This window comes from Callithrix jacchus, chromosome 17 (genome assembly GCF_049354715.1).
Source record: "Callithrix jacchus isolate 240 chromosome 17, calJac240_pri, whole genome shotgun sequence".
In the NCBI taxonomy this organism is placed as follows: domain Eukaryota; kingdom Metazoa; phylum Chordata; class Mammalia; order Primates; family Cebidae; genus Callithrix; species Callithrix jacchus.
The window spans coordinates 28,177,154-28,203,443 of NC_133518.1; the positions used below are offsets into that span (position 1 = coordinate 28,177,154).

At 38.4% G+C, this 26,290-nt stretch overlaps 1 protein-coding gene across 3 annotated transcripts in view; it reads left to right on the forward strand.

Annotated features, from left to right (window-relative positions):
* The window catches only part of VEPH1 (ventricular zone expressed PH domain containing 1), a 232,489-nt gene that overhangs the window by 139,355 nt on the left and 66,844 nt on the right, over window positions 1–26,290 (forward strand). For all 3 annotated transcript variants that reach the window (XM_008983589.5, XM_017965729.4, XM_002759456.6), the window contains 2 exons: window positions 7,114–7,323; window positions 7,896–8,293. In XM_008983589.5, the coding sequence (XP_008981837.1) occupies window positions 7,114–7,323; window positions 7,896–8,293 (608 nt within the window). The remainder of the gene's footprint in view (window positions 1–7,113; window positions 7,324–7,895; window positions 8,294–26,290) is intronic.

Sequence of the window (26,290 nt, forward strand, 5' to 3'; positions counted from 1 at the left end):
TGTATCCCCAAAAGGATAAAAGGCAAAGTCCACCAACTCCAAATAATGTACAGATTAAGTCTTATCTTACTACAGAATTAATGAAATCCTCAGCAGGCTTGCTTGAGGAAAAAGGTCCCTGCCCTGGTCCCCTTCAGATTCTGTTATTTCATTTTTGGGGCCAGTGCTTCTGAAATTGAAATGTGCCACTGGACACCTGGGGACTGTATTAAAGTGTGCATTCTGATTCAGTAGATCTGGGGGCAGAACCTGAGATTCTGCATTTCTGACAAGCTCCGAGGAGATACTGATGCCACTGATCCAGGAATCTCACTTTGAGTAGCAAAAGCAGGGGCTTTGTACTTCTTGCTGATCCCTTTTCCAAGTCTTATTCTCTCCCATGTTAGCTGAATAACTGAAAAGTGAGCAAATGACGGGGCATCTGAATACGTGTCACTTCCTTGTATCATAACTTCTGTATTTTCACTCTAATTGCAGGAAATTATCTTTGCTGCAGTTGCTCAGAATTCATACTTGAAGTACAGGGATTTTTTAAAATAGGCTCTTTCTATATCCAGTTCTAGTATGCTCATGGAGTAAAAGAGTCCCTCTCTTTTAGTACACACTCTTTAAGATACTGCAGTAAGAGGAGGGATTTTATAGTCCTCCCTGGCCTTGAGCATGAAAAGGATATCTTTCAGGGTTGGTACACTTGTGCAAACCTCCTTTTAGTGTCAAATATCCACACTAAGCAGCAGCCATTCAGGGTTTTACCATGCCTTGAATTTTTCATGCCCATTCTACATGGACAACACTGTCAAATCCATTATCTTATATAATGCTTTCAGCAATCTGATGATGTAATATTATTAGTCCCATTTTATATAACGAAAATAAAATGTAGAATCATTATGAGTTTTACAGCATCACTAATAAACATGAAATTGGAGTCATGAACCTAGGCCTTTCCCCTAAGATCCTGTTCAGTCGATTTTCCCAGAACTGTCTCCTTTTGAAATCTCTTTTTAAAATCTTGTGTGAATGAAGTAAAACAAGGAGTTATTTCATTTTAGCAGAGTTCTACCATTGGCATGACTGCATTCTGACCCCCACATAACTAGGTACCTGCCCATCTTTGCTCTTGCCCACCGAGCAGGTCAGAGGCAGAATAGATACCAAGAACTGACTCTTATTGTTGTCCTTTCCCTTAACATCCTGGCGTAGGTGTCCCAGCAGCATTATTTATTGCAGTCCCCAAACAGATGCTAGCACTGTGAAGCGGGGGGATCTTTTCTATGATGAGTAATGACCCAAGAGATTACTGAAGAGTAAAGAACATAGCATTCTAAGAATTTAGCACTCCAATGCGGATTTAGTCAATTGCATTCTCCTACTTCTCCTTTAACAAGCTCAACTGCCATGTGTGTACCTATGCACCTATCTTGCATGTTCTGCACATGTACCCCCAAAACCTAAAATGCAATAAAAAAAAAAAAAAAAAAACAAGCTCAACTCTGCAGGAGTACATAAACTGGACATGGAATTGTAAGCCAAGATCCTCAAACATTAACTAATATTATTTTTCCTTGATTTAAGGAGGCAGGAAGAGAGGCTGCCAATCTTTACACCCCTTCCAGCTTTATAGTCTCATCTCCTGACTTAGTAAGGGCAGTGAGTAGCCCAAGTTCCAATTTGTTTCTAAGGGGAGTCCCTGTTCACACAAGAGGGAGGTAATTAGGCCTCCCCCTAGGCATCCCTAGAGGTACTTTTAAAAACTTTACTTTGGCAACAGAGACTAGAAAGTGTTCAGACTGGAAATTATCTGATCCTCTTGTAACGTGGCATGTTGAGTTAAGGCCAAGTTAATATTTAGGGGATTATAGAACTCTGGCAAAGATTTCTGTAAAATTACCTCTGGGGTCAAAAGTGACAAATGGAAAAGAAATAACAACCTATTGCGTGAGCCCAACCCACTGGCCCCCACCCCCACCACTCTACAAGCAAACACACAGCGGAACCATGATTCCACCAGCACTGTCACATTTGTGATGTGTTTCCTTGCTCTAGAAGGCAAGCAGAAGTTTGTTTTCCTCAGGAAAAGATCTTTGTTTTTGAACTTCTTGTTCAAAAACTACGTTTCGAACAAAATACTCCTCTACTATCTTTTTATATTAAATTTAAGAAGCAAGAGAAGAAGAATTAAAGGAGCGGGGAATGTTTATGATAAACCCAAACACCCTTATCTACCATTTCCTGGCCTTTCAACTTATTGGAATTGAAGTTTGTCCTACCTCCCTGCTAGCAAAGTTCTGTGGCATGACCAGGTGGATTGATGGCCAGAGACAGAAAGTTCCCTTTGATCCATCTGGAGACCTTGGCTGCCTTGATGACTTCATTACCACCCCAGTCCACTGATTTCTGTGCTCTACAAATCTAAATCATAAAAACAAAGGAGATTGTGTAGAAGAGAAAGTTTCTGCAGTGAGAATTCTCATCAGCAACACTCATCAGCCTTAGATCTAGAGAGCATTTCCTTGTCCCAGACATTTTATTGTTGCTTCTTCACTCTTCATATTTGTTCCCTTGCAAATTTCTCTTTTTGCCTCTACTCTTGCTCCCTGCTTCTCTCCACGTTTCATCTTACCAAATAGCATTGTGCCATACAGGATACCCAGTTGAATTTCAGTTACAGAACAAATAATTTCTTAGTATTTTTAGTATAATAATTGTAGTAAAGTATAATATATTTTTAATATATTTCATTAAGGACATACCTACACTTAAAAATACTTACTGTTGAGAACACATGGACACAGGGAGGGGAACATCACACACTGGGACCTGTCATGGAGTGGAAAGCTGGGGGAGGAATAGCATTAGGAGAAATACCTAATATAGATGATGAGGTTGATGGGTGCAGCAAACCACCATTGCACGTGTATACCTATGTAACAAACCTGCATGTTCTGAGCATGTACTCCAGAACTTAAAGTATAGTTAAAATAAATAAATATAATTTTTAAAAGAACCATTAAAAAATACAAATAAATACTTACTGTTTATCTGAAATTCAGACTTGGCTGGGTGTCCTGTTTTTTACAATTCTACCCCTGAGACACCCAACTTGCCCCTCTTGGGGTCAGTGACTGTCTAGGGATTGCCCCTTAACTTGTTTCATGCTCAGTATCTCCTCAGGGTAATGCTATAAAGCAACTTGAACATGAAGGAAGGCTGCTTCCAGCTACTAAAACTCGGACTTATCCCGGCTACGGGGCTTTCTAACCAACATCTGGCCACTGGAGACACAGACAGGGAAAGGGGCCTAAGAGGCCATACCCTCCTACAGCCTGACAGTAATAAAATCTAAGATATGATGACTGCTTGTTATTTGCTAGGAACACTGCTTCATGTTGGTTCTGTCATTTAATCATTCTACCAACCCCATGAGTTAAATATGGTTATTATTCCCATTTTGTAGATCATGAAATTGATATAAAGAGTACAACCAGTAAAAGAAGAATCTCCAGAAGTAACGAACTTTTTTTAAGAATCAAAAACTGATCCAATAAAATTATCTTAGGACATTTTCTATAATCTGTAAAATTTGAAGTTTTGTGAAGAAAATGTGATTATTGTACTGTTATAACTAAGAGCTTTATGCAGAAAAAAAATTATAAATTCATGAGAAATTGTTCCTCTAACAACTCATATGTTTTGAGGTTTAAAAATGTGTATGGTCAGGCACAGTGGCACACACTTGTAGTCCCAGCTACTCAGGAGGCTGAGGTAGGAGAATTGCTTAAGTCCAGAAGTTTGAGACCAGCCTGAGCAACGTAGCAAGACCGCTATCTCTAAAAATTTAAATTAAAAATTAAAACAGTAAAACATTTGTATAATGCTCAATATCTAATATGTACATTGTGGGTTACAAGTTGTGCTTTACAAATTTTTTAAGTTTTAATGGCCCCAGCTATAGAAATATTTGAAATAAAGGTCTCTTTTATTTTTGAAATGTGATTAGGTTCTGTAGAACCAGAGAAATATTTTAATTTCATAACTATTCATCAACTAATGTGGATAGAAAATAAATATTTCCCAAAATTTTTGTGTTGAGTGAGTCTATTAGATTTTTTTAAATTAACCTTGGCAATCATCATGGTTTGTAAAATATCATCCAGAGATAGCATTTTCTTGGTCTCATTTGTAATGGGAGTAAACATTTAGAATCTTCTGGCTAAAATACGTCAAAGCCTCCCATCTATTTGAGTATAGCCAATATCATATATATGTCAGAAAGGAAAACATTTTCAAGCTTAGCCTCTATTCCCACATACTGATTCTTGCAATCTACCTATATATTTCATTTGTGCATGGTATGAGTAGATAAAAATTATGTAAAGCCATAGAAAACTTATAAAATTATGTTAAAAATGGTTTTAAATTGTATCAACAGCAGCTTATTAGACAATAAACAGTTGCCTGGTTACCTAAAAGATGGCTAGTTCTCACTCTGAATCATCAATAGCTGTCCCTGGCCTGGATCTATAGGTGAATTCTGACCACTGAGGGCCCATAACCATGTATCCTCCCTCAAGGCCAGGACTGCTCTCTGGGCCAGCCAAAAAAACCTCAGTATTCAACCCTGCCAACTCACGTTCACCAGTGTCCATTGCAGATATAGGTGCCAGAATGATAGACTGTAACTAAAAAAAATAATTACCAGCCCTTCTGCAAAGTGATCCACCCACTTCAGCCTCCCAAAGTACTGGGATTACAGATGTGAGTCACCGTGCCTGGCAGTGCTTTTTTCTTTAAGTATGTTTTTCCTCTTACTCTTAGTCAGGTATTATGCCAGGTTCACTTTGGCCCTTAGGGAAAAATAATGTTTGAAAAAGCTAAGATTTTTCTGTAAGTCTGGTCCCTTTCCTCAATGTCTTGGAAAAGTACTAGATAGCCCAGTAAATACACACAGACAAACCAATAAAATCATTAGACCATCTTGATGAATGTATTTCTAGGGTTTATTATGTGCTGTAATAAAAACAAATATTTTGTCTCTGTCCTGAGTTCATGGCATACAGCTCCTAAACTCTCGGAATCTCAGATTGATGGATGTCTTTTATATGCTAATGAGATGACTGGTGACCAGGGCCACTAGATTGCTTATGGATTGGGGTTGGTCACAGGAAAGACCAAGGCATGATTACACTGTTGGAACTTTCATTCCCATTCTCTATCTTACCCTATAACTCACCCACCTCCAATATCTGGGGAGGGGAGACAGGCTGAAGATCGAGTTAATCACCAATGGTAATCATTTAATCAATCATGCCTAAATAATGAAACCTTCATCATAACCCCTAAAATTCCAACAGCTTCCAGATTCGTGAACACACTGAGATGCTGGGAGGATAACGTACCCAGAAAGGGCACAGAATCTCTGAGCCCCTTCTCCCATACCTTGCCCTATGCATCTCTTCTACAAGGGTGTTTCTGAGTTGTATCCTTTATAATAAATCCGATAATAATAAACTAAAGTGTTTTCCTGAGTCCTGTGAGTCATTCCAGTGAATTATTGAACCACGGGGTTGGAGCAGTACAGGAACCTTTGTAGCCAAGTTGAAGTGTGGGTAAGCTGGGGACCTCATACTTTTGACTGGCGTCTGAACTGGGGGCAGTCCGTGGAGTCTGGGGCTAATTCCAGGTTGTCAGTGTTAGGGTTGAAATGAATTGCAGGACAGTTGGTGTCTAGAGGGTTAGAGAATTAGTTAGTATAAGAAAAACCCCACACATTGGGTGTCAAAAGTGTGGTAAGTAAAATAATTCCTTTTATTCTTGTTTTTTAAGAAAAGGATAAATGATAACAGTATATGTTATAAAAATAGATAGTGATTGTTAAATAAAAATTAAAGTAGCTGTAAGGCAGCTCAATATTAGAAGACAGATAAGGGAAGATAAATACATGCCACTTTTCTATAATCACTCAGCACCTCAGTGAACATCAGAAAGCTATTTCTGCAGCTTATTCGTAGGTACTTATTCTAGCTTAGGCACTGTTAGCCCTCAGAGGAAATCCAGAAGCATACCACACATGGTCCCTGCTTTAAAGAAAGTAATTTTAATGACCCACAAAGTGGTTTAGAAACTCTGCTGTAAAAGATATTTGGGTCTATTAATATCATTCATAGAAAACCTCTTTCTTCCAACATCTTAAAATTCAGAAAGATATTTCTTGCGTGGAAGATGAAAGTGTTATACTGATTTTTGTAAAAAATTAACAAAACCATCAGTTTAGACAGTCCATGTGAAATGTTCTTATTCTGTAATTTCAGTACAAACATATCGGCACATGTAAAGTTTTTAGAAAATATCTGGCCCAGCCGACATGGTGGCTCACACCTGTAATCCCAACACTTTGGGAGGCCAAGGTGGGTGGATCTCAAGATCAGGAGTTCAAGGCCAGCCTGGCCAATATGGTGAAACCTTGTCTCTACCAAAAATAGAAAAATTAGCTGAGCTTGGTGGTGCATGCCTGTAGTCCCAGCTGCTCAGTAGGCTGAGGCAGGAGAATTGCTGGAAACCAGGAGGCGGAGGTTGCGGTAAGCTGAGATCACACCACTGCACTCCAGCCTGGGTGACAGAGTGAGACTCTGCCAGAAGGAAGGAACGAAGGAAGGAAGGAAGGAAGGAAGGAAGGAAGGAAGGGAGGGAGGGAGGGAGGGAGGGAGGGAGGGAGGGAGGGAGGGAGGGAGGGAGGGAGGGAGAAAAGGAAGGAAGGAAAATATCTGGCACACATTTCATGTGAAAGCCATACATTTGAAGAATTTCTAGATAATAATATAGTACATGAGCATAAAAACTGATATTTATTCTTTGAACCCTTAAAAAAGCATTTACAATGCAAAGTTCACATAAACACCACTGTTTCTAAACTTCTGGCAGAACAAGCTATAGAAGAAATTTGAAAGGCCTATGCCTATGATGGATATTCAGTAAATATTTGTTAAATGACCAGTGAAAAAAATGATTAGGTAAAGTTTTCGCTTCTGAGTGAGAGGCAGTTAAGCAGAGAATAACACTGTTCTGAAAGGTATATAAGACCACAATCTAATGCAATGATTTCTATTCCTTTAGGAGAAAAATCAGCACTGAAATTGAATTCCCTGAGAAACTAGAAGAAACCAAGCTCATGGTAGCTGAAAATGAAGACCATGAAAAACTCCAAGTTAAAATCCAGGCTTTTGAAAACAAGATAAATGCAGAGAGCAATGTCCCTAGCTCTATCAGAAGATACAGTTTGGGCCAAGTTTCTAAAGAAGAAAGAAAAAACATTAGGTTTAACAGGTATAACTTTGGTTTGGTTTGTTTTTTATAGCATGTACTTGATGTTAGCTATTAGTTTTGTTATCACTCTGTTATGGGTGTTTTTTTAATATATCTTTTACCTATAGCCACCTGAAGTGCTGTCCTTACATGAATGAAATATTATCCACAATGCTCTCATTATCCAAAGAAGCTCACTATTTTAAATGGGTACAATGAAAGTAAAACAAACCTATTGCTTAATTTTTAAAGCAATTTTAAAATATAAGTATGCCATACGGAAAATACTGTCTCTTGATTTCTGATGAAAAATCAAAAGCAAAAGTAGACGAAGATGAAAACTATGTAAGTCTACCATTTTGCAGCCAGTTTTGCCATGAAATTGGTTTCTAAACCTTTGTTTTTGGAGGTGACCTAGATTTTCAAAGGTTTGGTTTATTATGTCATTTGTTGGTTGTCTACATTTATCAAGCCTGTTAACAGTTTCACATTCCAGAGGAAGTAACTTTTTGTCCCAATGTTATTATTGTTTATTTTCCTTGTCAGTGAATGGTAATGCATCTTCTTTAACTTTCCCTTTGTTTGTACTCTAGGTCAAAAAGTTTGGCTTTGCACACTATGCTCACAAAGGGTGTGAGTTCAGATGATGGTGAAGAGGCAAACAGGGGAGATATACCAGCCAGCATCTCTCTTTCAGAAATAGACCCACTTAGCCAAGGAAGTGACAAGCTGCTCTTTAAGACAGACACTGACAGATTACAGCTGGGAGATTCTTCAGTTTCATATCCAAATATTGTACATGTAGACTCAGACAATTTGCCAGAAACTGTTAAAGAAAACTTCCAGGAAGAAACTCCAGAGGCAACTGCAAGTCCTGTAGAATACCAAGATAAGCTGTACTTGCACTTAAAAAAGAACCTCAGCAAAGTGAAAGCATATGCCATGGAGATTGGAAAGAAGATTCCAGTCCCTGATCAGTGTACCATTGAAGGTAAGTGTGTGTACTTCCCAAACCTAAGAAACTTCAGGAGTCACTGCAGATAAACAAAAAGCCCAAATCATGTAAGTTAGCATACTCTTTTCTGGGTCTTTTGCAAAATAGATAATTTTTTAAAATACTTTACATTATTTGAGGTCCCCCCTTGCAAAAAAAGGTTATTATCTTATTGATCCCCATTTGAATCTACTTGGGTGCACATAAGTCCACTGACTCTCTGATTTTGGCAAACCTCAAGATATATTATTTCTGGTCCCCTGTCCTCAGAATTCATGAAAATCCTGCAAAGAGGTTAGTGACCCTAAAGCAAGCTCTGGGGTAGGAGTTCTGCCATAGACATTTCCCAACCACATAATCATGCAAGAAAGCCATGTACAACATTGAATGTCAGCTTCCATTCACTTACTGTGTGCTAGGCAATGTGTTAAAAGTACTCAAGATTCACCTAGAAACCACACAGATACAATTCCTGACCTCTTAGAGATTAGCGAGAATCAATCAGCGTGTCTGGGAAAAATGTATAGATGTATAGATGATGATGCTCAATTTAGGATGAGACCATGTCCCCCAAAACCTATTAAAGTTGAAAATGCACTTAGTTTACCAAACATTACAGCTTAGCCTAGCTTACCTTAAACATGCTCAGAACAATTACACTAGCCTAAATTTAGGCAAAATTATCTAACACAAAGCCTATTTTATATTAAACTGTTGAATATCTCATGTAATTTATTGAATGCTGTACTGAAAATAAAAAATAGAATGAATGTATAGGCACTCACATGAAGTATGGTTTCTACTGAATGAGTATCACTTTCACACCATTGTAAAGTCAAAAAATGGGAATCGTATGTCAGGACTATCTGTACACAAACAAAAGGGCACAACCATAGTCAGGAGGTGACTTAAGAAATAGGATAGGCTGAGCTAGTCAGAAAACAAAGGGCAAAGTAAAAAAAATAAAAAATTTTAAACAGGATGTCAGAGACCAGGACCTCCCTCAGGTACACAAATTAGGGTGGCACCAATAAAAACTCAGTAAAATTTTAACTGATGACAAGATCAGTAACAGTGTCTTACTGAGCCATAGTGGAATCTAAGGCAACTTTCAACTTCGAAAATATCTTACGTTGAAAATGCATTTAATACACCTAACCTATGAATATTACAGCTTAGCCTAGCTTATCTTAAATGTGCTCAGAATACATACATTAGCCTACAGTTGGGCAAAAATATATATATTTTGACAATTAACTAGTTAACTTTGCTTTTTAAAAAAAAAAACATTGAAGCTGGGTGCGGTGGCTCACGCCTGTAATCCCAGCACTTTGGGAGGCTGAGGCTGGTGGATCACGAGGTCAAGAGATCGAGACCATGCTGGTCAACATGGTGAAACCCCGTCTCTACTAAAAATACAAAAAATTAGCTGGGCATGGTGGCGCGGGCCTGTAATCCTAGCTACTCAGGAGGCTGAGGCAGGAGAATTGCCTGAACCCAGGAGGCGGAGGTTGCGGTGAGCCGAGATCATGCCATTGCACTCCAGCCTGGGTAACAAGAGTGAAACTCCGTCTCAAAAAAAAAAAAAAAAAAAATTGAATAAATTCATCATCTTTACTTAAAAAACAGAGAATACTTTCTTTCAATACTGATGTTTCCTACCAGGGATGGCATAGAAGTGAGTATGTATTTTTTTAGGTTGACATTTTGGAATTCATTCATACTCTTGGTGTTTACTGGGCAATTCCTTGCACGGAGATATGTGTGAAGGATGGAAAATTTTTATGATTCACTGTTAAAACATCCATTGAGAAAGAGCTCAGCCTGATTGCAGGGGATGCATTGCTATAATTTCAGAAGAAGTATAAACTATTCAGTGACATGCCAGCAGTCATCTGGCTGACAGTTTTGCTTGTTACCATAAGATCCTCAACAATACTACTTTTCTTTCCTTAAAAACTTATTGAGAAAAGATTTAGGCTTAATTGTGTTATGTTTAATGTGGCATTGGTATAAATGCAACATACTTTATCTTTCTTGGTGAATTATGCATACTAGACAAGAAGCAAAGAGAAGAAGTATAAATACCACTTCTGAAACATTTAAAGTTAAAGGGACAAATTAGGCAACAGGCAATAGCAACAAAGTGTTCAGAAAAATTTTGGACTGCTGTTACAAAGTCTATAAGAACACGACAAAACAACCTTTGAAAGAAATTCTTTTGATGTTAGGTTGGTCTGTATGAAAAAACAGATATTAGACTGTTTGACGTACAAAAATATCAATTTCATATGGTTCTGCATAATAATACTTTAGTATAAACTTTGTTAAATGAATAATATGAATAGGAACCTCACTGGTTGCTGTATAGCAGAATTCGGTATAAGCTGAATCAAGGTCACAAATAGCATTCATAACTCCAATCAGCCATCTATTATTGCATGATATTGATCACACTTGGGACAGGCAATAGAGTATAAGCAAATCAGTGAGAATCTGTCAGCGGGTCTGGGAAAAATGCCAAACCCCAAGTCTTGTTGAGGTTGGTTCAGCAATGTCATTTTGAGTATGCACAGCCTGTTATTCCTAGATCAGTAATTCACTTCTGAGCCTTGTAGGTCTCTGGTATTTGGGCAGGTTTACCAACAACTTAAAGTTATGTATTCATAAGCAGAGCAATGATCTGATATCACTGCTTGATTATAATTATATACAAGACTGGAAGAACTGAATTCATCTGCCAAAGAACATTTTTAAAATGTGAATTATTGTTTTTCATTTATTTGAACAAAGCTGATTAGAGGTCACAAAACCACATACATAATATTGTATTAAATCCTTGAAAACCTGGCCCATCACTAAAGTTCTATAAAGGATGATATAAAAGCTTTCAAAAACCTATCAATGTTACTTTGAAGTATTTCCTTATTGGTGAAAATACATCCCATCTGTAGAGCATATCAGCAAGACTGACTTAAGAAAGCTAATTTTAAAGCTAGTAATGTGGTCCTTTATTGATCCACACGTTAATTTTGCTTAAAATGAGATTAATTATTAATATCAATTAGTGGGCATTGTTCTTATGGCTAATGACAAATAAAGCTTCTTTATTGAAAATTTCCATGTATTCAAGTCCAGCCTCAGTGTCGGTGTGACTGTGGGGTGCTCACATCCTTCTGGTCCAGTTGGTCCCATCTGGGGGATATTGATAATGCCCATCTACTTAATGCTTCTGAGGAAGCTTTCTTTTTTACTTTTTAATGGACTAGTTTAATCATAGGTTTAGGATAATTTCTCCATGAATTGAAGTTGTAAAATTTGGAGCCAGAGAAAAATGCTAAATCTTTTTCACACAATTTGAGAAAGAAAAATAGCAAATAGGAAAACGTTACCAAATTCCCTGGAGACTCATTTCATTGAGGTAGTCTCTTGGACTCCTGTTAGAAGGACACTTATTAAGGAATACTTTTCTAGAGAACTTTTCTTGGTGCTTTGGGACTTTTCTTGGATTACCGTACTTACCTGCTCCCACCTCTCCAAACAGTGAATTTTAGTTAACAGAGGCAGACAAAACAGCGGCTGGTTTCTATCTGAACTTTCTCCTGCCACACACATCCCAATCCCAGTCATCTGCAGCAGCACATAAAAGCCATACAAATAACAGGAAGAAACGAAAATTTACAAATCTTTTTGAAAAGACTCTCTGCAAACTGCTTTAATGAGTTAACATTAGATCACTGCCCTTGCACATCCTCAGCCAAGAATAGGTGCAAGACTCGGGTATTTAACCACAAATCACTGGGAAGGATGTTACCTACTTACATCCATGACTTAACATGTTGCACACTTTCAAAAGAGGACATAACTGTATTTCTCATTAATTATATTTTTAAAAGCACTTCTTTAAAATAAAAAACGTTTGGTTTCCTTTGCATATTTAGATAAATGATTAAAGAAAAATGTTCCAGCCAGGTGCAGTGGCTCATACCTGTAATCACAGCACTTTGGGAGGCCGAGGCAGGTCGATTACCTGAGGTCAGGAATTTGAGATTTGCCAGTTTGGCCAACATGGCAAAACCCCGTCTCTAGTGAAAATACAAGAAGTAGCTGGGCATGGTGTACACACCTGTAATCCCAGCTACTCAAGAGGCTGAAGCAGGAGAATCACTCGAACCCAGAAGGCGAAGGTTGTAGCGAGCTGAGATCGCACCACTGCATTCTCCAGCCTGGGTGACAGAGTGAGACTCTCAAAAAAAAAAGAAAGAAAGAAAAAAGGAGAAAAGAAAAAAGAAAAATGTTCCTTACAAGTTGGTCAAAGGAGTATATTGTTGGTCTGCATCTCTGGTTACCTGATACTTATCTACAGATGAGATGAATATTCATCTGACTAGAAAATGGTGCAAAATAAAACTGGTGAGCGCATGCACTCTTAGGACACTTTGTATGGAGATCCAGAAGCAGATCCAAACTGAAAATGAAATCGGCCATCTCAAACCTTGAAATGGCTAGTTCCCCTAACATAATAGCCACCTTGGTTTTGTCTCTAATAGATTTAAGCAGACCTTGCTAACAAATAAACAGAGGGAAAAGTGAATACATAAATGGAGCAAAAATTCACAGGAGTACATTTCAATATATCTCACCCTAAAAGTCACCACGTTAAAAGAAAAATGAGGAGATGCAGGTAGTGTAAAAAAAGTAGTTTGCTGTGGCATATTTCATATTCTTAAATATATTTTTTGAAATGTATTATTTTTAAGATAGAAGGGTATATAGCAATATACTCTTATATCCACAGTCAGTACTTTTATCGTTTTTTAGGGAAGCTTATACTCAGAGATTATTATCAGTGATCCATTATTGTTGTTTGGGGACTGTCTTTACTCTAAGGGATACAGTGCAGTACAAAATGGTCCTGAGCCCCTGACAGTCCCCAGCAGAAGAGTACATTCCAATCCAGTTTGCCACAAACCAAATTTCAGTAAAGTCAATGTTATTTTTCCATTTACTTTCATTATGAAACTGCAGTATATGCCCTGTAGGAAAGCAGAGTGGTCCCTGGATGTCTTCAAATTTCATTTAAAAACAAAGTAAACAGAGTAAATCCATATTTTTGAGCTCTGTTGGTGATGAAGAGTTGGTAGCCAGGAAACTGAAAAGAGATTACATAGCTGTGTAAAGGGTTTAGATAAGACAGAGAAAAAGGTGGGGTGGAGGAGGGTAGATTATTTGCTCCTGTTTGCTACACAACAACCATCAAGTTTCAGGTGATAGAGGATTTTTAATTTTTAAAAAAATCATACATAGTTAGCAAAATCAAGAGCCCAAGTATTTGATAATTTGGTAGGAACTGATTTGTGTTACAGTTCATTTTCAGAGAGGCACATATTTATAGCAGATGAGTCCAAAGCTGACAGAGCCTACTTGGAGTGAAGTAAAAAGAGCTAAGTAAAAGACAGCTAATTCCTGTGTCTACATTATTGTCCTGTTCACATTAGGGACTGGTGAAAGATTATAAAAAACAGGTTGTTGTTTTTTCCTTATCAAAAGATTCAGTTGGCCTAGTGTGGTGCTTCGCGCCCATAATCCCAACACAGGGAGCCGAGGTGGGTGAGTTGCTTGAGCCCACAAGTTTGAGACCAGCCTGGGTAGCATGGCGAAACCCTACCTCTACAAAAAATACAAAAATAAGCCAGTCATGGTGGTGTGCACTTGTAGTCCCAGCTGCTTGGGAGGCTGAGGTGAGAGAATTGCTTGACTCCAAGAGTTCAAGGCCACAGTGAGTCATGACTGCACCACTGCACTTCAGCCTGGGTGACAAAGAGGCAGTCTCAAGAAAAGTCAGCAAACTTTTTAAAATAATTTGTTTTACAGAAAGTAATCATTTTTCAAATGAAAATATCCACATCAATTATCCCACAGCCATTAAAATATTATATTGGCAATTAAAATAAGCCACAAATGCAGGAAACATAAAGTTGTCAAAGAAATTCTGAGAGTATGATTCTGCTTCTCCTGTAAAGCCCTCTAGTTTATAAGTGTAAGTAAAAACCACTTTTTACAATGATCACGTAAGTGGAGATGTTCGAAGAATTATTAATCTGGGAAGTAATCCCTTACTTACATGGCTAGGGACAATGACAGATGACGGTGTCTTCCCAATGAGATTTCCAAGCCTCAAAGCCCAAGAACATTGTCATCTACTTAGCTAATATTTGTGTTCAAAGCACCTGGCACTGGGCCAGGCAAGGCGAAACTTAGCCAGCCACCTCTAGAGTTCCCTGGTCGCTCAAACTTGAAGCATTTGTTAGTGATGCCTGAAAGGTTCATTCTCTGGGTATGCTTTGGAGACTGGTCTGGCAACAGCAGAGATCGCCATACTCATTATGCCCTCATTCATTCATCAACCAACTCTTCTTGAGAACCTGGCATGTACTGACCACGCTGCTGTGGGCAGGGGATATAACTGTCTGCAGAACAGCCATGGCCTCTGCTTTCATGGAACTTACATAATACATAGTTTAAAAGTGAGATGAGTTATCTACAGGAAAGGAACATGGTTCTGTCAGAGCCTATCATGTGGAATCTGCCCTGATCTGGGAGTCAAAGCAGTTTCCCTGAAGAAGAAACTCTTGAGAAATGTAAAGAGCAAGTAGAGGTGTGGGAACTGAACAAAACCATCTGTCATGTGGAGAGAAAGATCACAGCCTACTCCAGGGACTGAAGCTTGGCCCCTGGAGAGCACTGAAATGAAGTGAGGAGGAGGATAGTTCAGCATAGGCAGGGATCTGGGGTCTATCCTGAGAGAAAAATAGATTGAAAAAGTATCTCCCTACCTGCAATGTGGAGATTGGCCTGTAGAGGGGGTAGAGACTCCTTAGGAAGCAACTGCCATTCCTCAGGTGAGAAATTCATTCATTCTTTCTTTCTTTCATTCATTCAGCAATAATTTGAGTCCCTATAGTGGGTTAGGCACTGAAGATATAGCAGCAAACAAAACCAAGTCTCTCCCTTCTTTGAACTTATTATATGGGATGATATGGACCAAGAACAAAAAATAGAAAGAATAATGCCAAGTAATGATGGTTGCTATGAAACACAAGTTGGTGGGGGGGGGGGGAAGCTGGATAAAGAATGAGCTTGCTATTTAGGTAGAGTGACTGGTGAAGGTCTCTCTACTGAAGTGATTTTGCAATGGAGACATGATTGAGGAGAAGCAGCAAGGATGGAACAGTAAATACAAAGCCGTGAGGCAGAAGGACACTTTATGTGTGGGACCTTAGATCAGGGTGATTGGACTACAGGTGGTGAGAAGTGCTCACTCCAGATATATTTATTTCAAAGGAAGGCTGTCAGCAGTGCTGGCGGGTTGGGCCTAATCATCCAATGGACGGATGAGACATATAAGACTAGAGGAAGAGAAAACGTGTAGGGAGATACAAATCAAGAGCTTGGTTTTAGACATGTAAATTTTGAGATGACCACTTTTTATTTTTCTTTAATTAATACACTTTATTTTTTAGAGAAGTTTAAGGTTCACAGCAAAATTTAGTGGGAAGTATAGAGAATTCCCATTTACCTCCTGTGTCCCCACCACACACACAACTTCCCCCATTATCAGCATCCCTCATCACAGTGATACATTGGTGCTATCAATGAATCCATAGTGACACATTATCATCCAGAGTCCATAGTTTACACTGAGGTTCACTTTGGTATTGTACCTTTTATGGGTTTTGACAAATGTATAATGATGTGCCCATTATTGTAGTTTCAAACAGAGTAATTTTACTACCCTAAAAATGTTCTCTGTTCTGCTTCTTCATTTTATTCATTCTTCACTCATTCATTCATTTTACAACATTTTTGAGTGCCTACTACATGCCAGCACCACTCCAGGGACTCGGGAAACATCAGTGATCAAAATAGGCAAGTATCTTTCCCTTCATGGAGGCTGTCCTAGTGGAAAAGACACATGATAAATAATAGAAATGATAAATAAGTAAAATATATAGGATATTACAAAGTGTTAAGTGCTATGATAAAAGAAAAAAATTGAGCCAGCCAAGAAAAGACAAGAAAAAAAAAAAGGATTTAGTGTATGTATGTACAAATTTGAAAAGAGGAGGGAAACTTCTAGAAGGACACACATTAAACAACTATCACTGTTTTTCTCTGAAGAAACACATTGGAGCCGGTTGCAGTGGCTCACGTCTCTAATCCCAGCACTTGGGAGGGCAAGGTGGGTGGACTGCCTGAGTTCAGGAGTTCAAGAAGAGCCTGGGCAAAATGGCAAAACCCCATCTCTACTAAAACATTCAAAAATTAGCCAGAGTGGTGGTGTGCCTCCGGTCCCAGCTACTCAGGCTGAGACAGGAGAATTGCTTGAGCTCAGGAGGTGGAGGTTGAGCTGAGATCGCGCCCCTGCACTCCAGCCTGGGCAACAGAGCCAGACTCTGCCTCAAAAAAATAAAAAGAGAAAGAATCAGATTGGGGACGCAGGTGGAGAAAAAAGCAAGAGGGAGTAAATATTAATGTAAATATTTCTGCAAGGTTTGGAAATTTTTAATAAGAATAAATGGCTTTAGTAATAGAGATGCAGGTAACGGAACTAGGTAATAACTCCAGATGCCCAGCATCCTGTCTAAATCGGGTTCTAGTTCCACCTCTGCTGTAGGGCAATTCTGATTTCTTGAACAGGTTATTTCATCTCCTTGGTCACCTTACACTTAACCCAAGAGTATATTACAGGGTCATGAGTTTGCAAGCTTTGCTCCCTCAAGGGGCTCCAGAGCCCCCTTTTTCCTCCCTTTACCTGCCCTGCAAACAGAACAGCCCTGATTTAGCCAGCTTCACACATTAGCCTTTCTGATGGATGTTTAAACCAAGAATTCCACAGCTTAAAGAAGCTTGTAAAACACTGGGCTGGATAACTTTTAAGGTCCTTTATGCTCTAAATGTAATTAATCCCAAGTGTCTTATGACAGAGCTGGCAAAGTATACAAAATGTTAGTTATTCAGCCAAGTTTTTGTTTGTTTGTTTTTTGCTATCAGCCACAAACAACTTTATTACTAATTTTATATCTCCAACATAAAGTAAAAAATGAAATTTTTCTTTCATATTAATTTCCTGTCCTTTCTCTAGACATCTGTATTCATCAGTTTACAACAGTTGGGAGAAAACAAGCCAGATTGTTCAATAGTTGTGAGGCTTGTCTCACCATTTGCTTGGATTTATTCATTAGTATGTATCAAACAGCAAATAGCTGACCACGATCAGCAAATTAATGCATTGTGTCTGTCCTGGCTGTTTCTATTCTAATAGTTTTGTTTACCTTAACTCAATAGAAAATAATCTACTTCAAACAGTACAGGAAGCAGCCTACAAAAATATATAATAAAGCAAAAAGACGTTTTACTCAATGTGGGGAGAAAAAAACAAACAGAGAAATAAAATGAATTCAGTAGTTGAGTTATTTTTCAGGAACTTATCCCTGGAAATTTTCACAATTGCTAAATGTGGTTTGAAATTTACTTCTGAGCACCCTAGTGGTCATAGTAAGGAGGGCAACAGTATTGGTTTAAAAATCTACAGTATCCATAAATAAAATCGTACTAAGTCCTGGCAGCGGGAGGGGAAGAAAGCTGTTTATTTGACTGACAAATGCTGTTCTTACTAAAGCCAATTCATTAAAAAGGTGTTTCTATTATGCAACAAGCACACAACCATTGAACATAACAATAGAGCCATTTTCTAAACTAGAAGTAATTTTGTCTCCCCCATTTGATAATGTCTAGGGACATTTTTCATTGTCACAGTTTGGGAGAGGGTGCTACTGACTTCTAGTTGATAGAGCCCAGGAATGCTACAATACACAGGACAGCCTCCCATCCCAAAACAAATAATCCAAAAACATCTGCAGTGGTTGAGAAACACTGCAACAGATCCTCGCCTCTTGAGATATGGTCCACAGACCAAAAACATCAACATCACCTAGTACTTGTTAGAAATTCAGATTCTCAGGCTTATCCTAGATCTATTCAATCAGGATCTACAGTTTAACAAGATTCCCCGAATCCAGGTGTTTCATAAGCACGTTAAAGTGTAAGAAGCACTACTACTGCAGAAATGAGAATTTCCAGTAGACACTACTAATAGAGAAAAGACAGTGAATTTGTGGTTAAATTAATGGACTGTTCATTTAATGATCACCTCTTAATTGAGGAGATGGGCCAGGCACGGTGGCTCACGCCTGTAATCCCAGTACTTTGGGAGGCCAAGGCGGGTGGATTGCTTGAGGCCAGAAGTTCAAGACCAGCCTGTCCAACATGGTAAAACACCATTTCTACTAAAAATACAAAGCTTTGTTGGCATGGTGGTGCACGCTTGTAATCTCAGCTACTTGTGAGGCTGAGGCAGGAGAATCACTTGAATCTAGGAGGCAGGAATCAAGCAGTGAGTGTAGATTTGGCCACTGCGCTCCAGCCTGGAGACAGAGCAAAACTCTGTCTCGAAAAAAAAAAAAAGAAAAAAAATTGAGAAGATGAGTTTTCTTTTCAAAGAGACCAGGCTTATGTATCTGGACTGCTTATGGCACTGAATTTATGGCTCTGGTTGTCTTCTAATTCTTCTCACAGGATATGAATTTTAAGAAAAGATGGATAGACTTGGAAGCCAGGAAGTCTTACAGCTTGTTTGAATTTGTGTTTTGTGTCTTTCTGATATTTTATGAACATGGCATTGGAAGATAGTTTTAAAAGCCTCAAAATACCATCGACATCAAATATGTCTTCAAAATGGTTAAGATGTTAACTATTTGCTGGAAGTACATGCATGGTATTTTCAAACATATGATACACTGAAGAAAATACATAATTAGTGGGAATTGATTTCAAAGGTGCTTCACTTTATAATCATGGTGAAAATTTAGGTTTTTGAAAAAGTACAATTTGAAGATCTAAACTAGCAGGATTCAGTGTTTTAAATAAATTAGCTTCATTGTAGTCATTCATAAAGGTAGAGAGGTGCAGAAGTCAGTCCATCAGGAGGGGTGGTTTGGAACATGGGCTCCAGTAGACAATGCCTTGGTTTAAAGACGTAGCTTCTGAATCTATAATAATGGCCGATTCATCATTGCATATTTGAGAATTAAATGAGGAAAGCATCTAAAAAAACATGACTTCCTTCTAAAAGCTCTTAGTACATTTACCCTTAAATTCAATCAGTATTCACATTATAAGATATATTTATCATAGACACTAATTACACATGCATTTTTATCTGTAGGAAAGTATCAGGGGGGAAGGATTCTGTATAACTTGTTCCCATTGCTCCTGTCTCCCAACTCACCCATATCTAAGAAAGGCCTGGTTGAGGACTGGACCGGGTAAAGACCTCCCCAGAACAGTAATTATATTCTGGGGAGGTGCTATGTCACCTTATTCTTCAAGCCAGAGTGGGAGCTGAAGAAAACAAAAACTGCCAATTTACATCCAATGATCTTCAGATACAGTTCTTGTTTACTGAGTATTTCGCATCTCTAAGGCTACTGCCTAAAATCATTTTATGTATAAAATAAACTTAGTTGGCTGGGAGTGGTGGCTCTAGCCTGTAATCCCAGCACTTTGGGAGTCTGAGGCGGGTAAATCACCTGAAGTCGGGACTTCGAGTCCAGCCGACCACCATGGAGAAACCCTGTTTATACTAAAAATACAAAATTAGCTGAGCGAGGTGGCACATGCCTGTAATCCCAGCTACTCCGGGGGCTGAGGCAGGAGAATCACTTGAACCCGGGAGACGGAGGTTTCAGTGCACCAAGATCGCGCCATTGCACTCCAGCCTGAGCAACAAGAGCAAAACTCTGCCTCAAAAAATAATAATAATAAAATACAATAATAAAATTAAACTTACTCGATCATTTTATCCCTCAGAAGGCTAGCCCACTGTGATAATAACTTTGTGACAGTTAAAAGGTTAATTGAATCTATTATAACAGGACTGCTCAATTCTAATCCATTTCCTGGTGGAAAAAAATTCTAGTGAAGGTATTTTTCCCCAATTATAAAAGTATAATATTCACTGTAAAAAACTGGAAAACAGAAAAAAAAAAAACTAAAGGAAGTCATCCTTAATCTTATCATTTTACCACTTTTAGAAATGATATGTATTTCCTTCCAGAATTTTTTCTATGTTAGAAAATATTTTCACCTTATGGGCCCAGATTATTTTTCAAAGATGCTTCACTTTTTAATTATGATGGTGAAAATTGAGGATTGAAAAATGTGGAATAGTTTAAAAGTACAGTTTAAAGATCTAAACTAGTAATGTTCAATTGTAGCTGCCTTTGCTACAAAATTAAATTCAATATTTTAAATTAAGTATTTTTGTTGAAACATTGGAAACAACAGACCTGTTAACTAACATTTTCTTAATTTAATATGTAAAGAAATGCCAGATTTCTCTCTATAAGTAACGTTTATCCCACTGCTATATTTGATATAAGATGTTGTATCTAGATAATACCTTGCTTTAAAAGGATATTCTTTTGCCATTCCTTGGTGAAATGTATTTCTTTCCTGCCTGTGGCATTTCCTTTAACACTAAAACTAAATGTAATAATTCCAAAAATTTTAAAATTCTTCAAACAAGTTTGAAATATAGAAAAATATTAATATTATGTCTTACAATATTATTCACTGTTAATCAATTTGTGTTCCAGACCAGAGGTTGGCAAACTTCCCACATAAAAGTCCAAATAGTAAATATTTTTGGATGGGTCGTTTTGTCTCTGTTCAAACTACTCAACTCTGCCATTGTAGTATGAAAGCAACTACAGATAAATCATAAACGGATGGCCATTACTGTGTTCCAGTAAAACTTTGTTTAAACAAACAAGCAGTGAGTCAGATTTTCCCCATGGACAGTAGTTTATCAACCCCTGCTCTAGATTATATTTTTTCTGGCCACCACATTCACCTGGAGTTTTGTGTTAGATGGTGTGTAAGGGTTTCCGATCCTCCACGCAAGACTTCTGGTAAACATGGCTGATTGAACATGTTTATCTCTGCTAGCAATAAAACCCCATTTAAATGATAATAAAGGAAATAAAAGGTATAAGCTTAGGAGAATAGAGAAGAAGACAACGGACGGAGATGAATCAATACTATGTTGGGCAGAGTGAAGCAGATGCAAGAGTGTTCACTGACCTTGCAGTAAGCAGAGCCCAGGTAATACCATTGTGGTCCAAGAGAGGTGCTATATAAGAAGGATTTTGTCCAGTTCTGCTGAGCTCTTCTAACCATCATTGGAGGGCCAGCAAATGGCTCCTTCAGAAATCAGAGTCCTAATCTGACGCAGTCACTGTCTGAGCTACCACACTTAGCTCATTTGTAAAATTCAAAGTAATTGGTTTTGGGGGAAAAGGGGTCCTAACTCTAACTGTAAATATCTTGGTATTCAGAGGGTTTAGACAACAATAGTGCCGACAATAACTAGCAGTTTAACTGCTTTTACTGCTATTAAGCTATTCTGAAATCCTTTCCCTCTAGCCTGCTTTCTAAGACCCAAGGGAAATATTCGCCAATATTTGCAGTTGCTCATTGATGAGTACTATTGATGAGGAGCTATTCTATAAGGAAAGAGTAGAAAAATGAGAAGACAAGAAATGCCAGCAGGAGGATTCTAGAATGCTGATTTGCATATTAGGGTCTCATTCCAGGAAGGAAGCAGCAGCCAGAGGGAAGCTGGTAGCCATGGTGACTGGTGGGCTATGTAGTGACTCATTCCACTGCCCTGCTTGAGCCCAGCAGACAAAGGCAGTGTGTTAGGAAACGGTGCGCTCAATTGCGACATGCAAACTTCAAGGGTCACTGGAGTCACATATAACAGGCTTCACTAACTTGGAGCCAATAACTCCCATCTTTTTCACAGCAGAGTATTTGGAGAATTGATGAGAAAAAAAGCATGTATAGTTGACTGACTTCTTTTTTGTAGAGATGGACATTTTTGTACTCTGTTCCCTCTTCTGCCCCACAGTAGACACTATTTATATTCAGATCCTTTATGCTCTATTCAAAGGGGAAAACATTTGGACTTCTTGGGTTTTTACTACCCACTATTCCATGATTGCCTTTCCTTTGGTTTGACTTCCTTTCTTCATAATAAATCGTCTTATCTTCTCCCACTCTTTGTTGTTCTCCTTTCCTGTCTCAGTTCATTGTATTTGCATTTCCTTATCCCATGCACATTCCTTTTCTTCTTGTGGGGAGTTGTTTTTTGTTTTTGAGATAGAGCCTCCCTGTTGCCCAGGCAGGAGTGCAGGGGTGCAAACACAGCTCACTGAAGCCTCAACCCTCAGGCTCAAGCCATCCTCCCACCTTAGCCCCCAAAGTAGCTGGAATACAGGCCACTATACCAAGCTTTTTTTTTTTTTTCATAGCGATGTGGTCTTACTATGTTGCCCAGTGGTCTACTGTATTTGAGAATGTCAAAGAAAAAAAAAAACACCTCCCAATTTCCCAGTGCGAACAGACTGGGCTTTTTGACAGCAGCTTTTTGGAGATAATTTCATTGACTTTGAGCATCATAATATTGATGAAGGTAATTGAAAATTTTTAAAAAGTGAACAAATAATTTTATTTAATCCTGGTGAAAAGTCTGTAGTGTACTTAGCACTGTCCTCAGTTTATGAATGAGAAAATAAAAAGGCAAATAACCTGTCCAAGGTGATACAGCCAGTAGGAGGCAGAATCAGGACTTGGCCCTGGCTCTATGATCTTGCCACTGCTTCTCTATCCCACACTGCCTTCTCAAACTCACCTTCATGCCTTTACCCAAACTGTTGCTACTCTAGGTGCCCTCCATTTGATTTATCTAGGCTAGCATTCATCAAGGCTCGCCTATGTCTTACTTCCTATACCCCAGTGATTCCTCGTACTTCTCATCTGGCACTTGATCATGGATTGCTTTTTTTAAATATTCATATACTTCTGACATCTGTTTTAAGTTGTAAGACTCTGAGTCTTTTTATAGTTTTAGCACTCAGACCAATGTCTCCTTCTTGGTAAGTCCTCAAAGTATTTGTTAATGATTGTGATGCTAGACATTTATGTTAGACATTTCCCCAGTGCAGGATAACAAATGAAATCAACCTTCCTCAAGTTTAATGGCTGTATGTGTCACTACAGCAGCTGTATCAATGACAAGTGATCTGTAACATTTTTCAGAACTTATGCTCTAAGAGTACAATTAGCCTCATGAAAGTACCTTCCTCAGAGGCATCCAGTCTTACTTGCAGCCTGAAGAACTGAATTTACTTAAGACTGGAATTACTTTCTAAAATTGGCTTTCAAATTTACGATATATCGCCAGAACTGGCTGCACAGAATAAGTTGCTTTCTATTCAATAACACCTCATTTAGCAGCAGTGGCTGAAATACGGTGCCCCTTAACTTTATCATGTCAGCCACATGATCGTGAAATCAACAGGGAATAGATGGTTGGCATCTTAGCAAAGTCAGGCTTAGTAGTTGCTAAAGGCTGCTTCTAATAAGAGTTTCACTGAGTTTGATACAGTTGCTATACACTATGTGGAGGTCCTGTATACCCTGCACCAACATATCTGACATAATAAACCTCCTGGTAAATACATATCACTCTCCCACGAGTGTTATTCTGAGGCTTGGTGGCAACCAGCCCAGAAGGTCTTAGTTCAGAACTGCCAACTGGAGAGAGCAGTGCGATGAATGACTCATGTATACATTATCTTAGGCTTGTCCTTCCTTTTTCTGGGGAGAAAAAAATGTAAACAGACCCATTTTGGTGAAGTGTAATAATGGAATTTACTAAAGCTTTCTGTGCCCGATATCTGGTTACTGTTATGCATTTTGCAGAGTTGGAAAGTAATTGGTAGCACATGGAATGGTACCTGCAGGGGATCACGGCTTGCCTGCCTTACTTGCCTCTGAACAACTTTTGATATATCTGTGCTTGGTAGAGCCAAGTATATATTTCTACCATATGAGTTTCCACTGACTCAGTATGATCACAAAGTGACTCTATTGTTGCCATAATCAACTACATTAGCATCATGGAAATATATAGATATGTGTATATTTGATTTAAAATTCATGTAAACTCCAAAATTACTTTCATGTCTACAAACTGTACTAATTCCTATGAAAATACCCCAGATTCTTTCTGATCATGTTGACATTGACTACTTTGTTTTCTTAATGTTTGGACATCTAACTTGTATTTCATGACCTTCAAGAGTACCAGGTAGAAAAATGTTGAGTTCTTCTGAGTGAACTTCCTCTGGAGGATTTTGTGATCAGATAACTGCCCGAAAACATTCCTCAGCTGGGTGTGGTGGCTCACACCTGTAATCCCAGCACTTTGTGAGGCCAAGGTGGGCGGATCATGAGGTTAGGATATTGAGACCATCCTGGCCAACATGGTGAAACTCTATCTCTACTAAAATACAAAAAATTAGCTGGGCATGGTGACATGCACCTGTAATCCCAGCTATTCAGGAGGCTGAAGCAGGGGAATCACTGAACCCAGGAGACAGAGGTTGCAGCGAGCTGAGATTGCACCACTGCACTCCAGCCTGGCAACAGAGCAAGACTGCTAGACTCCAAAAAAAAAAAAAAGGAAAGAAAGAAAGAAATAGAAGGAAGGAAGGAGGGAAGGAAGGAAGGAAGAAGGAAGGAAGAAGGAAGGAAGGAAGGAAGGAAGGAAGGAAGGAAGGAAGGAAGGAAGGAAGGAAGGAAGGAAGGAAGGAAAAAAGAAGATTCCTTATCACAGAACTGAGTAACACTCATCACTATTGTTGGAAGGTGCATTCTTCCTAGTGGATACCAAAAATTCACTGGAGAACTAAAAGTGTCAATATAGTCATTTAGAGAGAAGTTCAATTTTCAGTTAGTTTCATAATTAAAACTTTCATTATTCCTACTTTGGGAAGTATTATTGGCTAAATTTCTGGAAATATCAGAAACAAAATTGAAATCCATCCAAAAATATGAAACAGCATTGCCACAATAACACTTTTCTGTAATTGTAAGCAGGCAGCCACCCAATCAGAAATGATTCTGATTTGAGTACTATTTGTAAGGGCTGCTCCTCATCTGTCTGTACAATCAGGAGACTGGGAAAGCAATGGCAGATGTCACTATTCAAATTCACCTCCTTCATAATTAATATGACAGTTTTATCTTTAAGTTTGGACACTATAAGAATAAGGAAATAATTATTTTAAAATATATGACCATTCTTCACAAGTTAAACATAGAATTACCATACCACCCGACAATTCCACTCTTAGGAATATACTCCAAAGAATTGAAACAAGTGTTCAAACCAAAATGTGTACATGAATGTTCATAGTTGCACTATTCACAATAACCAAAAGGTGGAAACAACTCAATTGTCCATGAACGAATGAGTGGACAAATAAAATGTAATATATTCATATGATGGAATATTATTCATCCACAAAAATAATGAAATACTGATGCATACTACAACATGGAAGAATTTTGAAAACATTATAATAAGTGAAAGAAGCCAGACACAGAAGGTCACTCACTATATGATTCCATTTATATAAAATATCCAGAATAGCCAAATCTATAGAGACAAGATGCATATTTCTTGGTTGCCAAGAGCTAAGAGGACAGGAAATGAAGAATAATTGCTTAACGGATATGGGGATTCCATTTAGGGTGATGAGAAAGTTCGAGAACTAGACAGCAGTGATGGGTGTACAACATCATGAATGTACTTACTGCCACTGAACTGTACACTTTAAAATGGTAAAAATGGTAAATTTTATGTTACATATATTTTAACACAATAAAAATTTGCACTAAATATATGACCACACATTCTGTGACAAACTCCATACTTAATAAGCAGCATATCCTCCACAAATAAACACACATAATCAGCAGAATTATGGAGTGGTTGGAGTTAACCCTTCTATGCCAGCA